At 42.0% G+C, this 24,758-nt stretch overlaps 2 protein-coding genes across 2 annotated transcripts; both read left to right on the forward strand.

Annotated features, from left to right (window-relative positions):
* Nucleotides 1-2,155: 2,155 nt before the first annotated feature.
* On the forward strand, nt 2,156-8,147 carry pyya (peptide YYa). Its single transcript, XM_041062723.1, has 4 exons — nt 2,156-2,284; nt 4,747-4,934; nt 7,593-7,673; nt 7,853-8,147. Exons 2-4 carry the CDS (start codon nt 4,747-4,749, stop codon nt 7,875-7,877), a joined length of 294 nt encoding a protein of 97 aa, XP_040918657.1. The 5' UTR covers nt 2,156-2,284; the 3' UTR covers nt 7,878-8,147.
* A 1,638-nt stretch (nt 8,148-9,785) lies between these two features.
* mpp2a (membrane palmitoylated protein 2a) lies at nt 9,786-18,532 on the forward strand. Its single transcript, XM_041062850.1, has 14 exons — nt 9,786-9,849; nt 13,551-13,599; nt 13,923-14,023; nt 14,190-14,345; nt 14,553-14,723; nt 15,154-15,261; nt 15,899-16,018; nt 16,216-16,347; nt 16,542-16,644; nt 16,936-17,004; nt 17,125-17,286; nt 17,669-17,871; nt 18,099-18,227; nt 18,356-18,532. The coding sequence occupies exons 2-14, from the start codon at nt 13,569-13,571 to the stop codon at nt 18,530-18,532; spliced, it is 1,662 nt and encodes a 553-aa protein (XP_040918784.1). The 5' UTR covers nt 9,786-9,849; nt 13,551-13,568.
* The last annotated feature ends 6,226 nt before the right edge of the window (nt 18,533-24,758 follow it).

Raw genomic sequence — 24,758 nt, forward strand, 5'->3', positions numbered from 1 at the left:
TGCGAATGATTTGTCACTTCCTGTACACTGAAATGATCTCACACAACATTTCCCACCAGTGACCTTCTTATTAAATAACACTTTGATCAAACCTCTCTGCCGCTGCTGTGTTTGGTGTCTCTTTACTCACATATACAGCAGAGCTTTTCCACTACAATGCTGTATCATATTCTGATGACATTCAAACAGCGTGTGGGCTGGATGTAGTTGTTTACAAAAAAGACATGAAGAACACAACAGAAAAGAGAACAAATGTGTGGAAGAGACAAACATGTTAGAGGGAAGAGGAAGAAGTAGTGAATATATATGTATATATACTGAAAATATTACTGTTTAAGCAGCAAAACAGAAAGCTCTTTGCAATAATCTGCTTGACACACCAGAAAAAAGACTTTCTAGAGGAAACTATATTTGGACTTTAGGTGACAATAAAAATGTCCTGACAGCTTTGATGGTGCTGGATTCATCCGGAGCTCGGCTGCTTTGTTGGAGTCTGGAGTCTGTGTGCAACAGCTCACCTGCCTCCTGTGCAGAAAAAACATTTAGCTCGGTTTCCATAAGATCGCAATGCTGCATCAGAAGACACTGAACGATTAATGAAGCTTCTGCTGCTGTGCCATGTGCGTAGATTACACACAGCCCCTCTGATGTTTAATAAAGTCAGAGAAAATTAGGCTATATTCTATTTTTGGTCGGCGTGACACTGAAAAAGGATGCTTCAAATGTGAAGGCTGAGGGCAGAAGAATACATCCAGACTGCTCCCTCCCGAGCTCAGCGCTGAGGGCCTCGGGCCCAGTGTAACTCCTGCCCCCAGAACCCCAGGACCCCAGGGTTATAAAGTGTTTATTCTGGAAGTGACCAAAGGAAAATGACATCCCAGTAGATTAGATCACTAAATCCATTACAAGTATCAGCCAGATTTTTAGACTTAAACTTCACAGACAACTCAAAAATATGATCTGTCTTTGAGCTGCAGACAAAGGGTGGGCCATGAAGTCAGTGCAGATCCACAACCAAAGGAAAAACATCACACACACTCCTGCAGCGCAGCACTGATGTCATTATATCAAAGGGAAACGTCTCAGAGGAGGAGAGGAGGAGATTGGAGGAGGCTGGATAGAAACAGTGTTTTGCGTAAAACCAGGGAAAGCACACGTGTTTGTGCATCAGAGCTGCGGAGAGCTGAGACACTGCGTCATCACACTTTCTTACTGACACTGACACAACTACTTTCCAATCAAGAGCCTTCATGTGTGTCAGCTTCATTACAGCTGTGTAAAGACAGGAGCTCCGCCTAGTGGCAGGAACCTGACCAGTTTCTGACTAATTCATACGCCTGCACAATCTGGAGCACCACAAAGAAAATAACCTCTATTTAAAATGATGTGACATCTCCATATTGTTTGATCAAACACTAGAATTCAGGTGTTTACATATGGTGGCAAATGCAAACACCTACAGTTATCAGTCTAATCCAGTTCCAATGAGATGAGTCTTCTCACTAAAGACACACAGTCAAGAGGGCCATAAAAACTGATGACAATGGTTCTCCTCATGGGGGAAACGCTGCAGCCTCCTCGCTGCAGCGTTTCCCCCAAAACTCAACCATCTCTGCAAACATGAAGAAATACAGATGGCACAGCTCAGGTAGAGGAGCAAAAAAATAACCATCTCATTTGCTTATGTGGAAATGTAAAATGATTTAAAAAAAAAAAAGATTTCCAATGTTGGTCTTTTTACTTTCTTAAGAGGGAGGTCATAGGTCAAGATGCTGCCAGAGCACAGTTCTGTGTGTGTGTAGGTTTTCAGAGGAAGCAGGTTTAAATCCACCCTATACATAGACCTTCTGTTTTATTTTCTCCACTGATGCGTGTCATGGCACCAAAATGTCATCTGTTAACTCTATCAAAAAAAGAGAAAAGAACAGGACTTACTGCGTGACCGGCGCGTTAGTAATGTCTCCATCATCACCACCATCTGACGCATTCGGCCTCTTCACCCACCCTTTTCCTTCTCACACACACACACACACACACACACACACACACACACACACACACACAATCTCCTACGGTGTAACCCCTCCCTTCTCCGGTGCTGCTAAACTATATAAATCACCTCTGTCGGAGTTTGAAATCAAGGTGCAGCGACCTGCAGAGTACAAACTGATAGAAGAGGAGAGGAGAGAAAAAAAAATCCCTGACTACACAGACAGATCTCTGCCGCTGTGAGAAACCACCTGTAGCTCCGACTTCTACCTGTAACCTCCAAAGTCTTCTCAAAGTAAGTCTTCACAGCTTTCGCTATTATTCATTTCCATTTCAACAACTGTTTCTTTTTGTTCCGTGGAATCTGTTAATCCGCTGTTAATCAGGATGCTTTCATTTAGTCATGCAGACATCGAAGTAAAGAGTGATTTGCCTTATTCTGCGCTAAATCCTAAACAGAAGTTAATTTGCACTTTAACAATTTATTTCAACACTTTAAAATAGTTTCTCAGAGAAATTCAGGCAGATCGAATAATATAAGACTATAACTATCAAACTTTCTAAATAAAAGCTTCTGGCTGTGGATCATTATCACATATCTGATGGGACAGAATATCAAAATGTTTATTTTACCCTGTGCCATATTACTATTATTATTATTTTATTTAATCAACTTATGCACATAAAAGAAAACGCACCCTGCCATTTTCCATTCTTGCGCCTCTGACTTCAACATTCGCGCAGTCAGATTAATGATCAGCAGAGGCATGAAGCCGGGAGGCTCGCCCCCTCCAAAAACCGCAGGAGACTAAATGACTTGTTAAATGATTTGATACGGGACGCAGCTTTTTAACACCCTGGTGTGAGGTAAGGTGTGTTAGAAAGCGGATTTTACTCAGGAGCGAGCAACACGAAAAAAACAAAAACGACTTTGAACAGGTGCCTGTGCAAAATTATTTTCCCTGTTTCTGTTTTGAAAGTCCAGTGATGTCTTGGCCGCTTCATGGCATTGCATTTGTGTATACTGAGGTGAGATCACCTTTATGGGGTGATCCTGGGAGAGTGTCTTTAAGTACCTGTGTGACATTATTGCAGCCGCATACAGAAGCTGTTTATTCAGAGTAATTTCCTGTGAGGGAAGCAGGAGAAGAAACTTTAGTTCATAACTTAAACATGACATGCAGCAGTCAAAGAAACCAAATGTTATTTATTCTGTCATTGTAAGAGGAGAGACAATGGAAAGAAAAATCATTTGCAATTACGTGCATGTATGCATTTATGTTTTACAGCATGATCAGATCTTCATCTAAGAATAGTGAAAAAAAAATGTGACTGTTTTATCTGTTAATATCCTACAAATTACCGTGTTGTTCTTCTCCATACTGAATCCATTATTCCAAACATTCATCGTGTAGGTTGGTAAAAGTAACTAAAGCTAACTGGAGTCAGGATTAATTAACTGCCTCGCGAACGAGAGATCTCAGAAGACTTATGATGAAAACTTTAATTTCCACAAAACTGGAAAGGATTACAAAGCAGTTTCAAACATTAGATATTTGTCAGTCCACAGTTTGTAAATAGAGATGATTTAGCACAGTGGCTGTTCTTTCTAGAGGTGGGCATCCAGCTAAGATGTCTCTAAATGCAGAATGCAGATGCTCAATGAGGAAAGCTTCAGGGTTAAAGGAATAATTGGAGCCATGGAGGAAGCTGCTGCTCTCCTCATTTCCATAAAGAAACATCAGTGCACGTCTGAAGTTTGCTGAAAAGCAGCTCAACACTGCAAAATGCCACTGAATAAATGTTTTCTGGACTGATCAGACTAAGGTTGTATTGTTTGAGAAGAACACCCAGAGGGGATTATGGGATTCTCTTTAAAGTGTGTTTTTGTTGTTTGTTTGTTATTTCTGTTGGTTTGGAGGGGTTTCGTATCGTCCTTTCCTCCTCAACCACCTTTTCCCAACTGAAAATGAAAATGTGACCCACTGTGCCCCTGCTCGTGAACACAACTAAGATTTTATCAGTTCATACAGGCAGCAAAAATCGAATTCCTGGGCATTATTATTATTAGTAGTAGTACGAGTAGCAGTAATAGCCTTAATAATAATGATAGTAACAGTTAACTGCCTCATAATCGTGACTGACTCATAATACACTAGATGGGAAATCAAGCCGCTGCAACAGCAGGTGTTATTAACACATCTAACATGTGCAGCAGACTTTTAGAAATGATGCCCATTTCATAACAGCCATCAAACCCGGAGCAGTTCGTTTCCTCCAGTGGAGTCAATCCATTTTCTTCATCTTCCCCGGGAACTAAACAACACTCGAGCCACATGAGCCTGACAATAAGTCAATCTACAGCCTGAAGCTTTTCTTTTTCTTTACATGATATATATTGACTTGTTTAGCTGCTTCACACACACCTCTGTTTACTCACCAGCCGACTTAGAGCTGACGTCTGAGAGGAAAACAAATCCCGCTGTTTTTTGTGTCGCGCCCCTCAGGAGGGGGTTTGACATGCACCAAACATTTTGTCTGTACAGAAGAAAGAGAAAGTGTCTTTACTTATTCATTTTCAACAGTTTCATCGTTTTGACCAATGATGCAATTGAAAATAAGTTACTTTGGATTTCTTTCAAAATAAAAGTTTGAGTTCATTGGTTTGGTTAATTGTAGTGTGCCAAATTAAAATGGACCTAATATCTGGAACCCTCAGCATCTGTAACTCCCCCACATCTTGCTGCCCTGTTTCAGATGGCCGTGATGCTGAAGCCATGGACAGTGCTGGTGGCCGTAGCGCTCTGTGTGCTGGTGTGTCTGGGAACACTGGCGGATGCCTACCCGCCCAAACCTGAGAACCCCGGTGAAGATGCCCCACCTGAAGAGCTGGCCAAGTACTACACTGCCCTGAGACACTACATCAATCTGATCACAAGGCAGAGGTATACACACACACACACACACACAGACACACAGACACACAGACACACACACGACCAATGCACACACGACCAACGCACACTTGGCGACCAATGCACACATGACAAGTACAATTGCATATTTTTGAATGAAGGACTAATAAAAAACTTGGTTTCCATAGTTTCCATATAGTCCCAAAGGACAAATCTTAAAGTTGTGGAAGGTTTAAGAACTGAACCAAACCAGTTATCCAAACTGATTTTCTGGTGTTAAGCTAATAAAAGCATAGCAGCAGCTGAGGTGACTTTTTTGCCTCTTGCCTCTTCCCGTTTGCTGCTTTAGTCCAGATTTAATTTTGTTTTATTCAAGTCACTACAGCGGCCGAGTTCTGTGAGGTTCCCACTCATACTTAAGCCAGGAGCTCTGCCAATGTGTGATGCATCCCTCCCCACCCCACCACCACCACCACCACCACCACACCTCCTCAGCCCTTCACCAGCACACAACGGCAGCTCCGCAGATTAGATTACTGGCCACTCTCTCAAAACCTCCAGGCCTCCAAATCAGGGGGACCAGAGCAATAAAATCGGTACAGATGGATCCAAGAAAGAATCCCAAATCCAATTAGCCGAGCCTGCTGCTCTAAGGTATAAAAGTCTCCAGTATGGAATTGTCAGATGGCATATTTTTTGATTTGGAGCAGTGTGGCTCATAAGCTATCAGTTTTTATTCATGAAAGTCAAATGGGTTGTTGATATTTAAATGTTTGGTTTGAAGAAGACTCCAAATGCCAAGGGAAGTCAATTTGTTTCAAGTAGAAAGTTTTTAGATTCCACTGGAGAGTTTGCAAATGAAGACATATGATATAAATGTGATAAGGAGATAAAGAGAACTATGGTTATATAAAAATTTGGCTGTATCAAATAAAATGCTGGGGAATGTGACTGCTGTCAGCGGGCAGGCACTCCTGCTACAGATGATGGATCTAAACATGCCGATTCATGTCATTGGGTAACTGGACAAATATACTGGTGTCTTTATTAAAGACATGAAAATCAGGTCGCGCCCTCTGTACTCTCTCTGGAAATGTGGAGTGGGGTCTCCAACAGATTTTTATTCCTAGCAACTTGAAACCAAATTAAAATTTCAAACGTTTTAAGCTTTAGAACCGTTTAAACCTCCGGCTCTTAGACTTGAAAAGACACCTCAACTTCTACTGATCTGAAACTGATTCAACTTACATTGCAGCTGTCCTTCAACGTCTCAATTATAATAAACAAGATGAAACAAGATAAATAAACAAGATAATTAAAATAAAATGTTACAATGAAGATTTTTGGGAGAGCAAAAGACAAGAAGAGGTAAACTGACCATTGGCTAGAGGGAGTAAGAGAGGAAAGACGGGAAAAGACATGAACAGACAAAGCTGATATGGCTAATCGGAGAGAAAACAGACAGACACAGAGAAAATAAGAGCAGGACTGAGCAGGGAGACTGAGGGAGATATATGGCTGCAGACGGGCCATTATCAGAGGGGAAAACACTTTATATCCTGATGTGTCGCACTGTGTGACAGCTGCATGAGGCAGAGCGTGTGAGAGACTTGATTACTTCCCTACAGGGCACGACACACACACACCTCCCTGTGTGTGTAGCGAGGCATAAGATTGGGTGCTGGGGTCATAGGGGGAGGTGGAACAGGTGGCTGATGGGAAAAGTGAGGAAGTGCAGGGTTGTGTTGAGCAGCGCTGTTTTACGCACATAAAATCACACACACATTACCAAGTAAAGTTTCTGTTAAACGGCTCTGTGATTTCACATTTAGGACTCTCTCGGACCCCTGGTTTCCTTATTAAGAGAACGCACACACACACACACAGACTTACACACACCAGCATTACAACACACACTCTCTTGCGTGCATGCAGTCTGAATCTGACTGTGAAATAAAAGCCTCAGGAGCAAGGTGAAGGGAAGAAGTGAAGCGATCTATTGGAAAGCCAGAGAGACAGGGGTAAGACAGTGGACAGAAAGAGAGACGAGAATCTTGCCACTCTGTGGAAGGCCACAAAGACCAACAAAACTAAAGATTTTAAAGAGCCTAGCTGAAACAGTGTGTCATGGGAAAAGTAGTCCTGATATTGACAATCAGCAGTCATCCGTCTGAAACAAAGGCTCATTTGCTTAAAGAGAAACAACTGATTTCACACATAAAGGTCAGTTATTAGTCAGAGAGAGAACTACTCAGCCTCTGAAAACAGTTGTATAATGTTTTCTTTGTGTCTGAAGGAGTTTTGTCCCATCTGTGAAAGCAGCTCTGGTGATGTCGTAGTGATGATCATCAGGGTTATCTGTTATTACGGTAACAAACCTGTTACTGTAATAACAGTCCTGTTAGTTTGAGTCACAAGAGAAACTAACCTGATGTTTTGTGAGTTGAATGCTTTTAATGTGAAGCTGCAGTAGGAGGAAACGTTGGGTTAGCATTAGCATTAACTTAATACAGCTGTGTTATGGCTGAGAGAGTGAACAGTGAGGCTGATAGCACCCTTACACTGGCTTCATGGATTGTTTCCTGTGAACCTCAGGACTCTAACAGTGAAAACACATTGCGTGGCTATTGCTGAACGGTGTTTGATGCAAGGCACATTTTAAAAATCTCAGTTTTATCTCTGTCCCAGGTATGGAAAGCGCTCAGCTCAGGAGGACATGGTTGCAGAGCTGCTGTTTGGTGCCGACAACAACAGAGACCAGAGATCAAGGTAAAGACCCTCACGCACGATATCAAATAAACAAATCGGGTAATCTCGTTAAGATCAATTCCTCTTTTGCTAGATAGGCAGAATAAAAGTAGTCAGACGAGACAGAAGCACATATAGCATCAGAGACAGTCACAGACATTAGTTAAAATGCTCGTCTTTCTTTTTCGGTCTTTCCACAGATACGATGATTCCTACATGTGGTGAGTCCAGCGCCCCCACTCCCTCCTCATCCGGCATTCCCTCTTGGAAGGGCCGACGTGTGCCTCTGACCTCCGACCCCTAAATCTGACTCCAACCAATGACCATCACTGACCAGAATACAAGCTCTCTCCGTCTCTCTTGTCTCTGTCTCATATCTCACTCATCGCAGCATATTTATACATAATTTATTATTGAAATAAAATATATATATGTGAGATTAGCACTCCTAATCAGAAGGTGGAACTGTGTCTGTATGTGTGTGTGTGAGCATTAATGTCCCTCTGCTGTCCAACACTGTTTGGAGGAGAAACTTCTCGTTTTACTGTTGTTCCTGTAAAAAGTAACATCAGAGTAAATTAATAAAAACTTTTCTGTGTGATTAAAATTGAAGACTCAGAATGTTTTTCTAACCTGCATTCCATGGTTGTAGTCCATTAGTCTGTATCTGCGGGGACATCTGCTGGGTTATTAACCCGCACCTAAAAGAGAGAGGGCTTTTTTATTTTTTCCAAAGCAAAAGCTGTGAAAGTTAAGGCTGAGAACAGACATTGAAGGGAAAAAGGCTGATGGAAAGATAAGTTCCGGTACATTTAGCATCTTCAGGGAGCAGGAGGGACAAGGAGGCATTGGGGCTGATGGGAAAATGAGAGACACCGGCACTATATGAGACAGAAGATACCAACGTCAAATGCTGGATCAATTAGAAAATAGTTCAGTCCATGAACCAATTTTTCTCAAATAATTAGCATATTTATCATATCCGTTTATAATGACAGTGCCATATTTAAACTTGCTGCACCTTTACATTACAGTTAAATAAATGATCCCACAGGCAGTGGCAAGTTCCTAGTCCACCTAATGAATAGTTTTCAGCTGATGCTAAGAATGATAAATGCTCCCCCTACTGTTTTTTATTTCTTTTTATTGTGTAAACAAAAGAAAACAAAAACAATTTGGTGCTGCCTGATATTACAGTGTGTTGATAACACGATAATAACAGGAAATATCTTGGAAATACATGGGAAAAATGCTCAGTGTTTTTAAAGGAAATACACTCAATTCAGATGCACTACTCAAATCTCTCCACTGCATGCTGCTGTTGCACTGTTTTCACATCAGCCCGTGACTACTGCTGCTGCAGCATCCTTTCAGCTGGGGAGCTGCACTGGGCCTTTAGACTTTCATGGTTATACTTCTATGAACTGACAACAACGAATTAAGCAAGCTTTGGACTTCCAATAAAAAGTCCCTAGTATGGGCAAAATTCTGGAAACATTAGATCCTACTTTTCCCACAAACCTACATTTCTCACAATGTTTTGATTAAACCCTCACCTTCCTGGTTAATGTTCATGTCTTTTAAACGTTTTAAGAATTATAATCTCAAGCCTAAACCTAAACATCCCTGATGACATCCCTATGGTGTCCCCTGGGTTAATATCACATATTTGACAAAGCTCCAGGACCACAGTAGAATATTATATGTATCTACACTTTGGTACTCCCATAATGCTGAGCACAAATATCTGGTGGCATAAAAAAAAAGAACATTACAAAAACAAGGCACTGGCTCTTTAATAACCCCTAATGATGAATGGCATGGTTAGTTGTCAAGATCCCAGGAATATGGAGAGTTTAACCGGAAATGTGTGAAATTGGCCCTTCAAAATTAAAATTCAAATTTCAACATTGTAAATTACCACATAGTTCGCACTACCATTAGCGTAGTTTAGGTTTAGAGGGTTCCTTCTAAAAAATTAGAATCAGTGCAACAACAGTAATTTAGCATTGAAAGTCCAGGTAGCCTCAAAAAGGCTTTTATTCTTAAATTTTCTCGGAAGTCAGGTGCATTTCCCTGCTTCCATTGACGCTGTTGCTGACGCTGACGGCTCCAAAAAAAAAAAACCCCAAACGACAACAATAAGCGCACGATCCAGCATAGGCAGCGGGAAGCTCAAGTCTTATTGTGCTGAAAGGTAAGTGCACGGCTCTTTATTTAACTCAAACACTGCGTCTCTGTTAACAGGCGACATCTATTACAGTCACTGCTGAGCATCTTGCTCTTCTCCTCCTCCCTCTGAGGCTCGTTATTGTACAGAGCACCTCCACGAGCTGGGTTGACAAAGGTGCGTGATGGCGCGCGCGTGAATATGTGTGTGTGAAGTCTATTTAAATAATAGTATGCTCATATTAGTGCTATTTAAGGTAGTCAGATTGTGTTGGTTAGATCGCATCATTTTCTTTGTCGGACCGCCTTTGTGTGTGTGTGTGTGTGTGTGTGCGTGTGTGTGTGTGTGTGTGTACTTGTACATCTATCTTTGTGAGGACCAAACAAAGAGCATAGACCTTATGGAGTGATTCAAGATTCAAGATCTTAATTTGCCATTTGTACATCAACCCTCAGTCTGGGCACACAGGAATTCTTGTGCGTTACTCAGGAGTCAAAACTCCAATAAATACTGCAGAAGTGTGGACATTATGGGAAAGTAGGGACATTTTCACAACTTTAAAGGGCTGTTTGGGGGTTAAGACTTGGTTTGAGGGTTGAGGATAGGGTTCAGGTAAACTCAGCTCAGATGGTTAAAGTCAGGGTTAGGGTCTAGGAAATGCATTAGAGTGTCCCCACAAAGATATAAGTACAAGTATGTGTGTGTGTGTGTGTGTGTTTAGCATCATTCTCTGTAATACATGACCTATGAGACCTATGTCTCTGTAACGACACGGTTTGTACTTCAGTGTAGGATGGACTATGCTGTTGTGAGCATTGACACTTGGACGGTGAACTTTCTGTGCTTGAGACACGCTACCAAGCAGACAGGCCACGGTCATTGCAGTTCGATTTCTTGGGGAGTTTCCTGTCAGACTATGACATAGGTACAGAGTAGCTGACTACCCTACACTGTAGCCCACTCCATATCTAAAGCATCAGTTCTCCAACATGATCCAGTCATTTTCATTTGCCATTGTTTGAAGAACATGAAGTACCTCAAAGAAACCTAAAGGCTGGTTTATGCCTATGCATAGGATTAACACAGAGTCCACACGCGGCCTATGCTGTTGTGAGGATTTATACTTGTGCATTAGTGTGTCTGTGTCGCTCTGCACTTGGCGCATAATAGCGGTGTAGGTTGTGCAGCTATCTTTGTACAAAGTTTAAACCAGGGATGGTCTGTGATGTTTTAAATTTTCATATAGTCATTCAGTTAAAATAAAACTAATAGTTTATGCGACTATTGCCTTTTTTTAAACATTTTCTTGTTTTTGGTAGTAAGTAACGCGTTACTACATAAAAGCTATTTGCGAGCTGCTATTAAACAACAGAAGAAGAAGAAGATCGTGTTACTGCCAGGAGCCTTGTGCTAATTTTGCCAGAGTTGTGAAAAACGTGAATGGGTCCCTTGCTCTGTGTGCGTGTGAGTGTCTATGCCCAGATTGGGTTAAATGAAGTAAGAAGCTTATGAAACGCACTCATAAACAGTGCTGACAGGGTTTGTGAGGGTTCGGATGACGTCAAGAAAAACTGTGACACACTCCACCCCTGCTCCCTCACACACAAACAACTGTACCCAGTACACCTATATTGGTATAAAGATTAGGGAAACCTAACTGGAGGATGGAATATAATACTGTATTATATTATACATTGAGACATTTCACATTTTTACACATTGAAGTTGTGTAAAAATGGGAAAAGAACAGTAATGCCTATGCAAAACCAGGTAGCTTAATTCATAAATCATTTAAAACAAATAGGTTCACTACATGTGGGACAACAACAGCCAAAACACCATGTTCTTACATTGCTTGAATAGTTTTTAGGTATGTAACTATGTGTGTATGTGTGTCTGCTTGTGTGTGTGGACCTGTGTCTTTACGTTCTCGTGCAGCCAAGCAGATGGATAACGATGGGAGATGTAGAGAGGTGGGGCAGTGATGGGACAGCGACGGAGGGGGATGGGGGGGCAGTAAGAGGTGGGTGTGGGCTAAGGGAGGGGAGGATGTCAGGAGATGTAGAGGAGGGGAAGGAAGGAACACTGGGGGGCTGTGAGCAAGGGGAAGCATAGAGAGAGAGAGAGAGAGAGAGAGAGGAGAGAGGATGGGGCAATGTGGGAGAAAGAAAGGAGAGCAAAAACAGAAAGGGGAGATGAGGAGGAGGGAAAGAGGAAGAGGGTGGCAGATGGAGCACAGCGGTGTGAGATCAGTAATTAATGTGTGTATATGTTGTGTGTGCTGTTTTTATTGTTCAGGTCAACAGCAGCTGAGCAAGCCGTTCTGAGGCTAGTCTTTCGTCTACAGCGATTTGCTTATTTGTTTATTTATTTGGGTTCACGTCAGCTGTTATCAGTGAAAAAGCCACTGTCCACAGGAAAACAGTTATTATGGAAATCAAATGAAAGTGTACCATACTTTATACTTCTACTCCATTACCCCCATCACTCAGACTGCTGTCCTGCATCAGGCTACATCTCTTTGAAAATGTCCTGAAAAGACAACTTTTTTTTCTTATCTGTCTACTGCTGGTTTGGATTTGTACCCAGAATTAGCATCTTATCGTGTTTCCCCTTCATATTTTCTGTCAGCCTGCATAAAATCTGCGTGGAAGATAAATAACAGTGGGTGATAAGAATGTAAATCCCATTTCTCAGATATTCTGATTTACACGCGGGCACGCCTCCATCCTCTCCTCCTCTGAGCATGTGTAAGTCTTTACAGCTTTTCTCTCTACGTCATCTTCTCTTCCACTCTTTCCTGCTCTTGCGTGAGGTGTTGTGTAATCCCTACTCGAGCGTTAACTGAGATGCATGTGTGTGTCTGTATGTGTGAAGGCAAAACTGAAGGAGGGTGGGTTTCCATGGCAGCCATGAGTTGTAGCAGCAGCTTTGTTATAACAACACTCAGTGATAGTTGCAGAGGTAGAAGGGATCTTATATATAGTTAAAGGGAGTGTGTGCCTCTTTGTTCATCTCTCTCTCTCTATCCAGATTGCCATTGTATTGTGCCTGTTGTCATGGCGATGTATAGATTAGTTACGCCCACATGCCCCACCTTCTCTCTCCCTCTCTTTCTCCCTCTCTTCCAATCTACTTCTTTATCTCTGCCAACTCTGTTTTGGTATGGATGCTCAATTCTAGAACAATTGCTGGAGCTCCGCCCCTCTTTTGCGGTGTGTGTGGTATGTGTGTGTGTGTGTGTTGTCCTATGTTGTGGTGAGAAATGATCGATGATTTCTGTAAAAAGTGCTAATACAACTCTCGGCAAGAAAGCAAATAAGCGTATTTCCAAAAAATGCTGAACTGTCCCTTTAATTTGCTTGCACAGTCCTTTGGCTAAATTCTGTTTCCTTCCACACTGGAATTTTTTTTTTGCAAGCCACAGCCTTAAACTTCCCATAGGTGGTTCTGTATCTGCACTGGAGCATTGTGAGGGTAAAGTGTCTAGCTTAAGGGCACCTCTACAGTTCAGGAAAGGGCCAGTGTTTCATATCCTTTCTCTCAGCAAGAAAACAAATAAGCATTTTCTACTACAAGGTGAAAACGTGTGTTTCTATAGTATCACCACAGCTGCTAACACTAAAAACTTCACTTTGCTTCTGTTTGTTTTGGGGGGGGGGACTCATTGTAAAAGATGGATTATTTTCTCCACTCTCCATTTTCATCTCTCTCTCTCTCTCTCTCAGATTGACTGAGGCTCTACCATGCCTGTGGCCTCCACCAGGACAGAGCCTGGTGAGACCAGACACCTTTCTCCTCATTAGCTTCTTTCCCCATGTGACTTATTCACTATGTTTTCTTTATTCATGTTTCTCCTTAAAATGGACTCTTCAGTATGTAAACACAGGACTATGACTTAAGTACAATTTCAATGTTGTTTGACATGAATATTATTGAAGGGGTGGATAAATTAAACTTTTGCTGTACAAGGACATGAAAAAGCATTTCACAGCAGCCCTGCAGTCACAGCTAAAAGGTCTCTGTCTCATTTGACACTGTGTTTCTTTTATTGTCCCCCCTGACGCCTTCTTTCTGTGTGTGTTTGATTTGTGTTACAGTGCCCCACGTGTTGGACGTGATGAGCGACAGCACGACCAGCTCCACCACGGCCAATGACCTAGACCTCATCTACCTCAAAGGCATCATGGAGAGCCCTCTGGTGTGGGACACGCACATGCACACAAACAGTATAATACAACACAAAAACCACAGAACTTTGTGTATGTGTGTGTTTGTGGGCATGTGTGTGTAGGCACATCTCTATCATGCTGTTGTGTCTGTGTGTATTAGTGTTTAACATAACTTCTTATGTGTGTCCGTGTTAGGAGCAAGATGAGAGCCTGAAAGAGCCACGTCTGTCACCGGTGAGGGAGAACAACGTGGAGCTCCTGCAGGAGATCCTCAGGGATCTGGACCCCTTCACACACCGCTCCGACACTGCAGCTGAGCTCGCCCGCATCCTCACACAGCCTCATTTCCAGGTGTGCAATCCATCACATCAGAGCTTTAGTGCAGTGTCTAAATTTGTGTTAACAAACCGTGACTTCATCTTGGTTTCCTCTCTGAGTCTGACAATAAGGAGGTTTTATGAACCTTTGGATACAGGTTCATCCTCACACAGCTCATTAAAAAGGGAAGTAGACATATAGTATTTTCATGTTTTGTGGTTTTTGGGTTTTTTTTGTCAGTCGTTACTGGAGACTCATGATTCAGTGGCGTCCCAGGTGTGTGATAGCCCACCCCCTAGCCCAGGTGACTTTGTGGATCATGAACCAGAGGACAGCCACACGCCCAACCCGCACCCGCCACCTGACGCAATCCGCATGGTGGGCATACGCAAAGTGGCAGGGGAGCATCTGGTAGGTAACAGTAAAGTTCATTTAAAAAAAAAAACAAAAAAAAAAACTGAGCCCTCATTCCTTTTTAGTGAAACACTCCACAACAGTAGAGTGTGTAGTTTACTGTTACTACTGTAGTTGCTGATTCTATTATCATTAATCATAGAAACATGTCATGTCAGTCATGTCATCAGTTGCGGGGGCGACTGCTGCCCAATCCACAATGCACCATAGTCCTACGGCACCTCCCACAGGTGGTGAGCCCATGGGAGGTGATGCCGTCCGGAGTGGGTTTCAAACCCCCGACCCCAAGAGATTGAGTCTCGTGCTCTACCAACTGACCTAACCGGGCGGCTCATAGAAACAGTTATTATAGAAATAGTTGGAAATAGTTATAATACTAATTAATTATACAATAATTAATTACATGCATCCATTCATTGTGTTTCAGGGGGTGACGTTCAAAGTGGAGGGAGGTGAGCTGGTGATAGCCCGCATCCTCCATGGAGGCATGATAGACCAGCAAGGACTGCTGCATGTCGGAGATATCATCAAAGAGGTACGGTAGGCCACTAAGTAAGTACTTTAATAATCTATTCTTTTGGCTTATGAGCAGTGGCACCTCGGAATTCCTGTTGGGAAACAGTTCTTGCTTTCTCGCCGAGCATTACATGGAAAAAAAAAAAACGCCATATCTGTATGATAAAGATGAAGCAACAGACAGCAGATGGTTAGCTAAGCTTAGCATAAAGACTGGAAATAGGAGGAAACAGCTAGCCTGGCTTAAGGCAATAAAACCACCCCATCAGCACCTCTAAAGATCACTAATTAACACGCATTAACTTGTGTCTTCCATGCTAAGACGCTGGCATCACTGCAAGGTTGCCAGGCAACAAGCAAAAAACTGATGCCAATAAATAGTTAAGCACAAGGACTGCAAGGATGTGAATGAGTGCATTTTTCCAAAATGTCAAACTATTCCTTTAATGTCATTTACCATAACTATGATCCCGGACTCTGTGAAGACGCTCCAATCTTCCTGTCCGTCCATAACAGTTGAGAGGCAGCTGGCCATGTGCCTTATTCTGCCCTATGCAGAGAGAACAGAACAGAATAGAATAAAGTTTATTTTGCCATTTGCACAGATACATTGCAGTACATGTACATTGGAACTCTTTTGTCCACCGTGCTGGCAGGTGAATGGGCGAGAGGTGGGTCGGGACCCCAGGGTGCTGCAGGAGGAGCTTCAAGCAGCCAGTGGTAGTGTGGTTCTGAAGATACTGCCCAGCTACCATGAAGCCATACCACCAAGACAGGTGACACATATTAAACAGCACCACACACAGAGTAAACTCACACACTCACACTCCAGGTCATAAGTTTCCAGGTCACTGCTAGATTGTTTGTGCTTGTTCTTTATGTGTGGGAATCCAAATTGCAAAACTCATAGAATGTCAGATGCCTCAGTGAGGACACAAGAGGGCAAACTGAGATAAAGATTGTGTTTCTGCAGGTGTTCTTTAAGTGTCACTATGACTATGACCCGGCCAGTGACAACCTAATTCCCTGTAAGGAGGCAGGCTTAAGGTTTGAGACGGGGGACATCCTGCAGATAGTCAACCAGGACGATGTCAACTGGTGGCAGGTGGAGTACAGAAACAGCATGTGTACATAATGAATGCGTGCATACATTTTCACTTCATTTTGTGTTGCCTGGTTGATTATATTGAAGGCAAAAAGCTGCTCAAATTCAGATTTTTTCAAGATTAAAATCCTAACACTCCACATGGGTGTTTGTTTTTGTTACTAACCTATACTTTCTCTGTGTGTGTTGTACAGGCCCGTCATGTGGAGGGTGGCAGCACGGGGCTGATCCCCAGTCAGATGCTGGAGGAGAAAAGGAAAGCTTTTGTCAAGAGAGATGTGGAACTGGCACCAACAGGTAACGGGAAATTATGAATAATGAAAAGAAAGAGAAGACACTGATGACTGACAGTTCCTATCAGTCTTTTTGCTGCTTTACACTGCCACCTGGTGGTGGAAGACCAGGTGTACATTTTTTTGTTGGTAGCTTCAAGCAAATGACCCCTTATAGAAAATTAGTCAGAAAAGGCTCTGCTCTCTTAAAATAATCTGAGAAGCCACAGTAAAGTAACTGTTAAGTCTGAATGAATCAGCTAGTGCAGGAAGACTGCTCTGCAGCAGCTAACGTGAAGCTGTTTTTCTGTGACAGGAAATCTTTGCACTGGTGTTGGAGGGAAGAAGAAGAAGAAAATGATGTATGTGACCACCAAAAACGCAGGTAACAAAACTAACATTTTACCTGCAGAGCCCTGTACTGAGGTTGTATCATCTTATTCTTTCATCTATGTTCTTTCCTCTACCTTTATTTTAACCCTTCCCGTCTTTCTTCCTCTCTCAGAGTTTGACAGACATGAGATATTGCTGTACGAGGAGGTGGCCAAGGTCCCGCCTTTCAAGAGGAAAACCCTGATTTTGATCGGTGCCCAGGGCGTTGGGAGGCGGACACTGAAGAACAAGCTCCTGCTGAGGGATCCACAGCTCTTTGGCACCACTATTCCATGTACGACATGGGTGTTTTTTTTTTGTGTTTTTTTTTTTTACTGTTCTGACAGTTTTACAATCCATAATAACTGGAAAATACAAAATGCGTCATAACTTCATACCAGAGAGAATTTCCAAGAAAAGTCCTTTCAGACTTTGGTAGATTTAAAAAAAAAAAAAAAAAAAAAAACTTTAATTGAGCATCAAACCTTTCAGATACAGCTACTCTTCGGTCTTTTGGTTGAGAAAGGCCTGGCTCCCTCCCTTGATGAAGGTGATGTCCTTCCTCTGTCTGTGCTGGCTGGGCTCTTCTTGTAGCATCTCTAACTCCCCTTTTGATCACAGACCTGGCAGAAAAAACAAAAACAAAAGGGGAATTCATGTGTTTTGTGTTTATCCAGATACCTCCAGAAAGCCCAAAAAGGGGGAACGGGAAAGTCGGATGTACGCCTTCACCAGCCGCAGCAAGATGGAGACCGACATCAAGAACGGGCGCTATCTTGAACACGGAGAGTACGACGGCAACCTCTATGGAATCAAGATCGACTCCATACATGAGGTGGTCGAGGCAGGCCGCATCTGCATACTGGATGCCAACCCTCAGGTACGCACACACACACCAACATAAACACAGTCAGTTTTGTGCTGGTTCTCTGTATATACACGCTATTACACTGCATGATATCATCACTCGTTTTTATATATACAAAGACATTTGGTGTCACCACTCAGAAACCTACAGCCACTTAGCTGACCCAAACCCAGCTGTTAGAACTCTCTAAGAAACCCTCAAGGCTTTTAACAGCTTTGTGTTTTCCTCTTACATTCTAGTCTCTCAAAGTCCTGAGGACCTCTGAGTTCCTGCCCTACGTGGTGTTCCTCCAGTCTCCAGACTTCGAGGTGCTCAAGGCATTGAACCACTCCGCTGTAGATGCAGGGGTGGTTGCTAAGACACTGACGGTAAGAAACACTAACTGTATGATCAAACTCAGCTCAGAAGGCTATGTAGAACTGGGTATAAACTGGACACAGAAGAGGAGCTGTGAGAGTCCAATAAGAATAAAAAACTCATGTTTTTTCTGCCTCAGGATGAAGAACTGAGGAGGACGTGCAACGAGAGTGATAAAATCCAGACGGCCTATGGTCACTACTTTGATCTCAGCATCGTTAACGACAACCTGGACGAGACCTACCGCACTGTCAAAGCCGCCCTGGAAACGGTTTCTAAAAACCCCCAATGGGTCCCTGTCACCTGGGTGTTCTAGAAAGAGGCCGTGGAGGACAAAGGAGGGAAGGAAAGTAAGGAACAAGAAAGAAAACAAAGGCACTGAAAATATACCACTGTGTAAATAATGGATGTTGTTATTTAGGTTTTCTGCCATTAGCAGTAGCTTAGCACCAGAAAGCTTTTTTCGTACTACAGTAACAGCTTTGCAGGATAAAATACAGAATATTTTCTTGAAAGTGTGACTCAGACATCCATTATTACACAGGATTATATTTTTCAGGACTGGAAGGAAGGACTAGAAAAAAAGGTGTGGAACAGAATGAATGAAACCCTGAATGTCAGAAATTCACAGATTTTACCTGGACACATCAAGGACTGTGTGTGCGAGTGCGTGTCTGCGAGTCTGTGTGTGTGTGTGTGCACAAGTGTGGCATGGATTTCAGAGCAAAGATTTTTGTACGTTTCTAAATTATTTGTGCCATTACTGATGATCATCAGCCGACCGTCATTGTTTACATTTCATGCGAGTGAACACTACTGATGGTTACACTTCATCTACGAGCTATGAAGGGTGGTATCTGACAGAACACTTAACCTGGAAACGAAGGAAAATATCAGACCTTATAAGTTTACAAGAGACCAAACAGATACCTTAAAACAGGAAATGAAAAAAATGAAAAAGGGAAGCCATTTTTGTTATTGTCATTTATACGTTATTTCACTAACCTTTTCTGTTGTGAGCAGCACTGACTTCAAGTAATATCCAGTAAATCCAACACATGACAACACTTCTGTTGTCATGTCACATTAGAATTTATTGGATAGTGTTATAATGAAGCGTGATTGAGAGCTGACAATGCTGAGCAGACCTCACGGTCCTTCTGTTCCCTGCCAGTGTAGGTTGCCTTTCTTGGTCTTGTTTATTATTTAATAGTTACTCACACACTCACGGGCACATAGAGGTGGTGAAAAGACAAGAAGGCCTACAATATGCACATTAATATATTAAATTCACTTGCCATTACAGTAGATAAAGAAAGACACATCTAAAACCATCTTGGGGGTCCATCTGGGGAGATTGGTTCTGTTATCGCATCTGACAACCAGGCCAAGTAAGTGAGTGAAAGTCCTCTTTTTAATTTCCATAGCCATTTGCTTTTTTCCCTGTGATGTACTTTTTAACTGTACTGCTTTAGCATAGACTGTGCCTCCTTGTTTTAAAGGATCAGAAATGTTACCGCCTTGAGGTCTGGTCACACCAGACCATTTAAAATGGTGAAATTTTAGCAGGGAATTCAATTCATTTCAGTGGAACCCTGGTGATTAGTTGATTCTCTCATGGGAGCAAAGTTAACAGGCACACTTTATTTGCTCTCAACCACAAATCTGCACCATAGATCAATGGTAAGTGGTTTCGACAGTCTGGACCTTTGAGGGGACGGAAAGTCCAAAAAGGAGAGTCCAAAATAGAACAGCCCTCCTCTGTTGAAGTATAAACTGCTTTACAAAAGACAACTGAGACAGGAGTCAATGGGACAAACATGCCTTTTGAATAAACTGCTTGAAGACATTGTCCTGTTAGTGACCGAACTGAGCTAATGAGTTCGTGAACTGTTATCAAGCTCGTTAGCTCAGAGAACTTTACTTTCAAACAAAATGTCAGGGGAAATAAGACGACAGAAAATAAGGAAGAATTTCCAGCAGCCATTGTGAGGGTCAGCTAATGCGTTTGTGGTTATCTAGCCAGCTACAGCAGTTACCTTAATGTGTCAGCTACATACTTGCGGGCAAAGTCACTACATCACCGAGCTTCTGAAGCTAAATATTTCACAAAGACGTGCAGATTAATTTTGAGAGAAAGCAGAAAAAAAACGAGAAAGGGTGTTTGCCCTCCACCAGTATCCCTGTTATTTTACTGGTGCTAGAGCACTCAGCCAATCACACCATCCGTCAGTCAGTCAGTCAGACAGACAGTCAGACAGTCGGCCATCATGAAGCAATCAAACAACATGTTGAAACAAAACCACTTATTAGATGTGGAAAATCAGTCAGATGTATTAGCTGAAAATAGAATCAGTTCCCAGCTTCAGATCATGAACACAGCAAGTGTTACGCAAGATCTGAGGACGCCCAGTATGGTTTAGATGGTTTAAACACTGTACAGAATCTCGATTTTATTACAACATTCCACATTGTATTACATAAGAATGGATCATTCTGTTCAGCACATAGTGTTATTCCTACTTTGCACTTTTTATTTTGTAGTCTATATAATTTAAAATGAACCTCTTTGTTTTATTTATGAACTCAGTTGTACACAGTTTGTAGATAGCATCTAGATGCACAATGATATTATAGATACTGATATAGTAGGTATGAGGTTCTTGCCTAGTATTTACAGTGTGTGACACTTTGGTGACAACCTTCAGAATGTCAGTAAAGACATGTACACAGCGGCCTTCGAGTGAACAACACAACAGCTGAAGCATTTCAGAATTCTTTGTCTTTTGCTTTTCTAATGTTGTGTCGTGCACTCTCAGGCCACCGTACACGTAACACTGTCCCATGGTGCCAACCCCAAAAAGCTCCCTGAGCAGCTTGTTTGTACTTAGATCTTTGATCGTGGCAGCTACTGAATAGTTTTGATGTACGATGAATCGTTTAGCGACAAATGGCCAAAATTGGTGTTTATCAAATACAAGTGCTAACAAATAACTGACACTCCCATCGAGTTAGTCAGCCCTGTTAGAGGAGGCACTTATTAGTCACTCAGTCTGTGCTCTAGTTTTTAAAAGTGGCTTAAGCTGATTTTTGTCTGGCAGCTATATTTGGATCTCTGGAGTGTTTGGTGTTCAGAGCGACACCTCGTTTGTTGCTCCCTCGAGGACATTCCAAAAGCTCACTGTGTCCTTTTTCTATGAAATCTCATTAATGCAATAAAGCCATTTTTCTCACTGTACCTTCAGTTAATGATATACATTTAACTACAACCATAACTCTGAAGTAATCTGGCTTGGCTTTTATTCAGTTCAACATGGCTCACTGGCAAATATGTGTTTTATATATATGAATAAATGAAACAGTAAGTAGCATGACTTATAGGTTTACTGTACATATGTTTACTGTGTATGTACTAAATATGTACTATTGAAGGGTTTCATTCCTAAATGCTACATAACAAACAAAAAGGGGTACTCCAGTGATTTGTCATTGCACTCCCATAATGTTTGGGGATGCACAACAGACAAATTAAGAAAATAATATTCTTGACTTTTAGTAGCTAGGATGGGTCAAGCACCAAAAAACCTAAATAAAGCCCATGTCTTTCAAACTCCCCTGTAACACTTTCGTAAATTCTGTCTCCCAGCCCAAGCCAATGAGATAATCTACAATATTTTTACATACTTCCGAAAGCTTCCCTCTGAACCTTAGTCCTGTCAGACACACTGTAAATGTAGTTTACAGTGGTTTCAGATGTCTAATTTGGGAATGAAACTCAGTGATCAACAATAAATAAAAAAGAAAATGCTGCTGCTTTTTTCAGATTCAGAGTTTTTAACATCACAGCCAAGATGACGCCACATGTTCTCTGCACATGTTAGCAGCTTTTCCTCAGAGAAAAAGGACAAAATCTCTATCTCTATTCTAAAAATGGACACACGAATCGAGCTTGATCCTTGTAATTTTGTTGTAGAACTGATGATTGTAGACTCAGATGTTGTTGATGCTTCTGTCGATACTGAATAAATTATTGATTTGTTTGAAATAACTGGGATTTTTTTTGTATTTTTTTTCCCCCTGTAAACAGAATTTCTCTTTTCACAATATAGCATCACACTGTTATACATGTTAACAGCTGAGCAGGTTTTATTTAGACTTAGTTTAGATTTACTCACTTATTCTTATTCTGTTATATTATTGGGTTATTTTAGGTACATGGCTTACACAGTGGGTACGGAAAGTATTCACACCCCCTTAAATTTTTCACTCTGTTATATTGCAGCCATTTGCTAAAATCATTTAAGTTCATTTTTTTTCCCTCATTAATGTACACACAGCACCCCATATTGACAGAGAAACATTAAATTGTTGACATTTTTGCAGATTTATTAAAGAAGAAAAACTAAAACATCACACGGCCGTAAGTATTCAGACCCTTTGCTCAGTATTTAGTAGAAACACCCTTTTGAGCTAATACAGCCATGAGTCTTTTTGGGAATGATGCAACAAGTTTTTCACACCTGGATTTGGGGATCCTCTGCCATTCCTCCTTGCAGATCCTCTCCAGTTCTGTCAGGTTGGATGGTGAACGTTGGTGGACAGCCATTTTCAGGTCTCTCCAGAGATGCTCAATTGGGTTTAAGTCAGGGCTCTGGCTGGGCCATTCAAGAACAGTCACGGAGTTGTCCTGAAGCCACTCCTTCATTATTTTAGCTGTGTGCTTAGGGTCATTGTCTTGTTGGAAGGTGAACCTTCGGCCCAGTCTGAGGTCCTGAGCACTCTGGAGACGGTTTTCGTCCAGGATATCCCTGTACTTGGCTGCATTCATCTTTCCTTCGATTGCAACCAGTCGTCCTGTCCCTGCAGCATGATGCTGCCACCACCATGCTAGGAAGGGTTCTGGTCGTCCCAAACGTCTTCCATTTAAGGATTATGGAGGCCACTGTGCTCTTAGGAACCTTAAGTGCAGCAGAAATTTTTTTTGTAACCTTGGCCAGATCTGTGCCTTGCCACAATTCTGTCTCTGAGCTCTTCAGGCAGTTCCTTTGACCTCATGATTCTCATTTGCTCTGACATGCACTGTGAGCTGTAAGGTCTGATATAGACAGGTGTGTGGCCTTCCTAATCAAGTCCAATCAGTAGAATCAAACACAGCTGGACTCCAATGAAGGTGTAGAACCATCTCAAGGATGATCAGAAGAAATGGACAGTACCCAAGTTAAATATATGAGGGTCACAGCAAAGGGTCTGAATACTTATGGCCGTGTGATATTTCAGTTTTTCTTTTTTAATAAATCTGCAAAATAAAAAGATTTTAGCAAATGGCTGCAATATAACAAAGAGTGAAAAATTTAAGGGGGTCTGAATACTTTCCGTAACCACTGTAAATATTAGGTTACACATATATTCAAGCTCCCAGGAAGTCCACAGTTATGAGATTTAGAGTGAAAGAGACCTGGTCCAATCACTACACTTTTCGTTCAGTGCCTTTATCACATCACATCTGAGGAATCACAAGAATGATTCTCAATGAAGAGTTACGGATTCAGGAGCTTTCAGTGTTCATGCTCCTTCAAGGGTGGAGAGACCCAGCCAGAGGTGCCTCTGACACACCCGATCCACACACACAGAGAAACGTCATCGCTGACCTTTCAACCTCAACAAAGCCATATTGCTGGCCAGGACCAACCACAGCTTTGTCACATCTCCAACAACACCTATACAAGTCAGGATGGATTGTAACAACTTTGATGATCCTATGACTTTTCATCCACTGCCTTCATCATAGCACATCGAAATCTGAATTTGTCCAGTACTTTGGTTTATGACAAAATACGTGTACAACTAATGACACGCCCATCAGCCTCTGCTGGACTGCAGTGAAGTGGTTCTCAAATACTTCATGGATTGCACTTTAAAGTTGTATTCAAGGTTCACATATTTCCATATTTAGATTTTGTTTACACGAGTCGTAAAAGTGATCATATTGTTTTGTTCAGAATGTATGACTCCTTTGCCCACTCAGTTCTTTCCATGGCTGTGCAGTGTGACAAATCCATTCAGTATTTCTTAGCATGCAGCCGCACTGGATGGAAAGTTTGATGGAGTCACCCTGGTGGCTGCTGGGATTGAAATGATCATAAACCTTTACTAACACATACATGTTCCTGTCTCAGTTCTGAAAACATCCTGCTGTGGAACGGTTAGGATTTCAGCTGTACAGTAAGATTTTTATGAAAACACTCGTCCTAAGGCAGTTCAGTAATGGGCAAACAAATCGGTGTCAGAAAAATGAATGGAGTCTGATGAAATGATAAACAACCAGCTCTGTCTTCTCTGCCAGTCTCATGACCTTGGCGTGGAGAATGTGTAATCAGCTCTGCTGATCTTTATGGAGCCAGAATTTTAAAATTGCCACGTGTTGTATGCCCTTTTTGTTCCTCTTTACCCCAGTAACCATCTATCCTCCCTGTCCTTCTCTCCTCCTCTCATTTTGAGCTTCTCCTCCTCTGCAGAGAGGATAGCTTTCTCTCCTCTGGTCT

The sequence above is a fragment of the Toxotes jaculatrix genome, chromosome 18 (assembly GCF_017976425.1).
Source record: "Toxotes jaculatrix isolate fToxJac2 chromosome 18, fToxJac2.pri, whole genome shotgun sequence".
Taxonomy (NCBI): domain Eukaryota; kingdom Metazoa; phylum Chordata; class Actinopteri; family Toxotidae; genus Toxotes; species Toxotes jaculatrix.